The following is a 4,580-nucleotide window of genomic DNA, read 5'->3' as shown; positions in this document are numbered from 1 at the left end:
ATTTCTTAAACCCCCAAAAATTTACCTATTTAATTATTTTTTTGTTATTAGTTAAAATTCTTAATTAAATTTATATGTAGATCCCATTTGGCCATAGATTTTACCAAGCTTTTACTAAAAAAAATTGGCAAAATATGTTTGTTTGTAGATCAATTTTATCCAGGTTTTGGCAGATTTTGAAAATAAAATTTCCAAATTCCAAAACTAGTTCTACACATGTTTTGCCCAAAATATTACTGTTTCATTTTTTTTTAACAGTTTTTAAAATTAACCCAAACTTTTGTGTTTTATAAAAAAAGCTCATCTTCTATTATGACCCAACTAATCCACCATTTAATTACTATTATTTCTTTTGGACTGATGGATCTTGTAATAATATTGCAATTTAACGAATTATAGTGACTAGTAATTATGTTATTAGCAGTTGATATTAAAATATCAAGTTATGGTATTAGGATAGTGTATTATGTAGTTCATTATAAAAAAAATATAGTAATTTTGTGCCAAACTTATCTAAGTTTAGGACTACGTTTTTTGATAATGATAATGAATGGCATCGGGGAAGGTTATGCATGTACAAGATTAGCAAGTTTGTTTGTTTGGTATTATTGGGTATTTTTGGGTATTTTATATAATTTTTAAAATTTATAGGTATAAGTCACATTTCATATTTTTTCAAAAAAAAAGTGAAATATGTTTTGAAAAATTATGTACAAACAGATTTTCATATTCAAATCAAATTTCACCCAAATCAGATTTTTTAAAATAAATTTGAAAATCTATGGTCAAACACTAGCTTAGTTTAGGTTGAGTAAGTAGATGGGTGTAGATACCGAATAGTTTAAGTAGATAACTGATAAACACATGATAATTTAGGGAAGTTTCAGGGTATTCACTTTTAATAAAATAAGTAAAATGCTATAGTTTTTTTTCCAACTGTTGAAACTCTTTTTATTTATTTACAATTTCCAACAGCCAGGGGCAAAATGTGAAGTCCTTGAGTTAGTTCTCTTGATTGACTTTTGGAAAAAGATGTACACTAGGAAAATATTTGGACTTCTTTTTCAAATAATTAAAAATCAGTGCCCCTTCTTTGAATCAAAAAGCGCACAGAATGACATTTCCAATAAAAAGAGAGAAGCGCTTGTATAAAATATTCATTATTCTTACCCTCATACAGTTCTCTAATTTGCAACGAAGAGCCACTGTGTTTGTTTCTTTTTCACTTCCCAATAAAACAAAAAGAAATAAAACTCATTTTATTCTCCTTCCCTTCTTTTCTCTTTTCGTTTCTTTTTCTTTTTCTAAGTCTTTTTGCCTTTTCCAGATTCATACAAAGCAAAGTCACCAACCAAACAAACCACAGTAACCAAATGATCATATTCCCACGTACCCACAATGGCACAATCTCCTCTTTCTCATTCTCATTTTCGTTTTTTTTTCTCCTATAATAATAGGAGTAGTATTTCGTTTCAGTTTTAGTTCTTTGACGCAAAAGCAAAGCTAGTGTCACTCTCCAATGGGCCACAACTACAAATAAACGTTATCTTATAGTAAGGCTTCTGCTGATGAATTATAAACTTTTCGTGATCTTTCTTTTTTACTCTTGTAGTGGGCACACTACTGCTTCGTTTTCATCAAAAACTCTGCAGATTGATAGCTTAATATCTATCAAACATCAATATCAACGTTATTGTGAGCATCTGAGAAAGCTGAACTGCTGTCAATAATCTTTCGACGTTTCAAGTTCTCTTGCCTGTTGCTGCTAGTGGCCATTGCATTAAGTACACCGCCACAGCTATCTTCTGATTTTGTAATTGGCTCGTTATCTGAACTCCAACTGCTCGAGAACTGTAGGTCAAGTACGTTGACTGGCGTGCTTGTGCTTGACAATATGTCAAGAACTGATTCGTATCCTTCCTTTGCTATCTCTTGCATCACATTATAGCAACTTAATAAATCATCCTACATAAACCAGGGATTCACTTCATTATTGATCACATTAAAATGTACACGCATGCTATGGAAATTTATATAAGCTATACACTTTGACAGCATAAATAATTTGTAACGCTTAATTTAAGCTGTAATAGCATGTTATGCTTTTTTCACTTGATTACCGATCAATACATAGAGATGTGTTTGTAATTTACTTTTACAAGTGATCTAATTATATTAGTAATATATTCACTACTAAAAAATTAGAAATTAGCGACACACAAATTCTATAGCTAAACAGAAAAATTCAATGTTGATACTATTTAGCAACGAATTCCGATAGATTATTAAAAAAATTTGTTAGCTATGAGTGACTTAATAACAGATTAGTTGATGAAGTTTGTGGCTAATTCCGTTTTTTTGGTAGTATTTTTGTACTATTAGTCCATAAAAACTTAATACCGTGGTTGTTAAAGATTGAAACTATTGTGCACAACTAAGAAAAAAAAAGTTTTGCTATCAAGTATCAACTATCAACTCACTTAAAATATTGATTAGAGGCTACTTTCTATAGTGAACATAGATGGATAACCCGTAGATGATTATATATAATTGGTAAAAATGCGTTTACAGTGTAAAAGAATTTTAGAAAGGAGTATATATATAAAAGTTAAATCTGGAAATAAGTGCACCTGCATGTTATAGTTACAATTACTACTTCAGTGTCTTGCTATACTAGGTGCGACATATTACAGCTACTCTGATCGATTTATCTGGTAGGAGACTAGGAGTATTAATTTGATGTAATTCATTACCTCATTATTCTTACAATGAATTATTAAATATTTGGTTAGACCATGTAATACTCCATAGGAGTAGCTATAAATTACAGAGCAATAACCTTAACTTGACTCATTAAGTATGGAAGCTCTGCCGCTGGATTTTTCACGTACAATTCACTGATGTTAAAAACAACTATATTTATGAACCGCATTCATTAATTACATTAGACAATCATAAGGTTCATTATTTATCAATTTATAGCTTGTTACCCTACATCACCTATCCAATACTATTACTCCTATTATAGTACAACCATAGCTTATTACTTACTAGAGGTGAAGCAATGGTTGGAAAGAACAAAATGCATGGCATCAATGTGCTTAAAAAATAAAGTAGTTCGATGCACAAAATATCCCGTATTTATACAGGATTTGTGTTAAACCCACACCCCAAGAGATATGATGTAGACAGCTAGGGGCGAAGCCCGGATTTCAAGTTTATGGGTTCGGGATTCTAATCGTTTTAAGTTATTGGGTTCTAAATTAATACTAACGTATACATATTTAATGGATTTTTTTTAGATAAATACAAAGTTCGAATTAAAGCTACCGGGTTCGGCTGAACCCGCTCGTGACACTCTAGCTTCATCCCTATAGACAGCCTACCCTAGTACAAGCATTAATTGCTGCTTCCACAGCTGTGACCTATATGTGATACGGAAATAACAAAATGCATGGAATCAATGGGCTTGCGAAAGAAGAAAAAATAGCTGCAAACCAATAAAGAGAAGAAAAACGAAATTGAGCAGAAATATGAATTACCTTATGTACATGTGAACAGTTTAGGATTGCAGTTTTATAGCAAGGGAATTGCAAAGGGAAAAGCTCGTGAGAAGCAGAGAGAAGTGCTGAAGCCGAGATTAAAGATGGCTTGAACTGCAAAATCTTGATATCTAAAATGGAAAAACAAAAGAGATATTTTAGGTTATAATTCTTAAACATCAAAATATCCAGATTAATACTATGCGACAACTTTGACTTACCATTTTGAGCTCTGAATATAATTTCAATGGCTCTGGCTTTTAGAGCTTGCTGTAATGGTAAATCTTTGAATTTGAAAAAAGAGATGAAGAAATTAATGAAAGAGAAGGCAGTAATTGAGCGCATTCTCCATTTAAGTCCGCTAAGTATCAAAAACTCCATTCTCTTTATTGTCTTTGAATCAAATATAATACCACCAACTTGCTGTACCACAAAAAGAAAGTGCAACATAAGGCATTTATATTTTTGTAGTTTCAACTAGTATTTGGAAGTTGAAAAATGAAGAATTAGTACCTCAATATCAGTTGCAGAGTACTCTGTTTCCTTCATTTTCAACGCTAAAGAAACACAAGAAACAGCAATCAGCCTCAACATCCATGGCTTCCCTTCCTACATTATCAAAACTTAATCATATTACATGAATTCCAATATTATCTCCCAATATATTTTTACTTCTTTTTTTTTATATATTAATAAAAGCGAAATGTAATTATACCGATAGTGAATGGAAGGAGAGGAAGCGGTCAAGATAATTAATGGCAAGATATGAGAGAAAGGGATCAAAGGGGTGAGAAATTTGAAAGATTATAGAAATGGTTGCTTGACGAATGGAGATAAGAAAATCTGAGTTCTCAAGATTTTGACGGTAAGTTTTAGAAGGCATATGATCACTTTCTATGTTGAAAAGAGGAGAAATGATGTCTGCATTAGAGTCATGGCTAAGTGGCAATGGATTTTCAAGGTCAAACTCCATTGTTATTGTTCTTGAAGCTCTCTGTTTTAGCTTTTGGTTTTAGTTTAGAGAGTGAGGAATAGGTA

General features: G+C 31.6%; 1 protein-coding gene across 1 annotated transcript; it reads right to left on the bottom strand.

Moving 5' to 3' along the window:
• Window positions 1-1,603: 1,603 nt before the first annotated feature.
• LOC109244597 (putative cyclin-D6-1) lies at window positions 1,604-4,580 on the bottom strand. Its single transcript, XM_019411713.1, has 5 exons — window positions 4,258-4,580; window positions 4,056-4,151; window positions 3,764-3,965; window positions 3,543-3,673; window positions 1,604-1,965 (listed from the first exon to the last, which is right to left on the bottom strand). The coding sequence occupies exons 1-5, from the start codon at window positions 4,513-4,515 to the stop codon at window positions 1,672-1,674; spliced, it is 981 nt and encodes a 326-aa protein (XP_019267258.1). The 5' UTR covers window positions 4,516-4,580; the 3' UTR covers window positions 1,604-1,671.

The sequence above is a fragment of the Nicotiana attenuata genome, unplaced genomic scaffold (assembly GCF_001879085.1).
Source record: "Nicotiana attenuata strain UT unplaced genomic scaffold, NIATTr2, whole genome shotgun sequence".
Taxonomy (NCBI): Eukaryota; Viridiplantae; Streptophyta; class Magnoliopsida; order Solanales; family Solanaceae; genus Nicotiana; species Nicotiana attenuata.
Note: the sequence above shows the minus strand (reverse complement) of the source record. Positions and strands in the feature narration are given on the sequence as shown.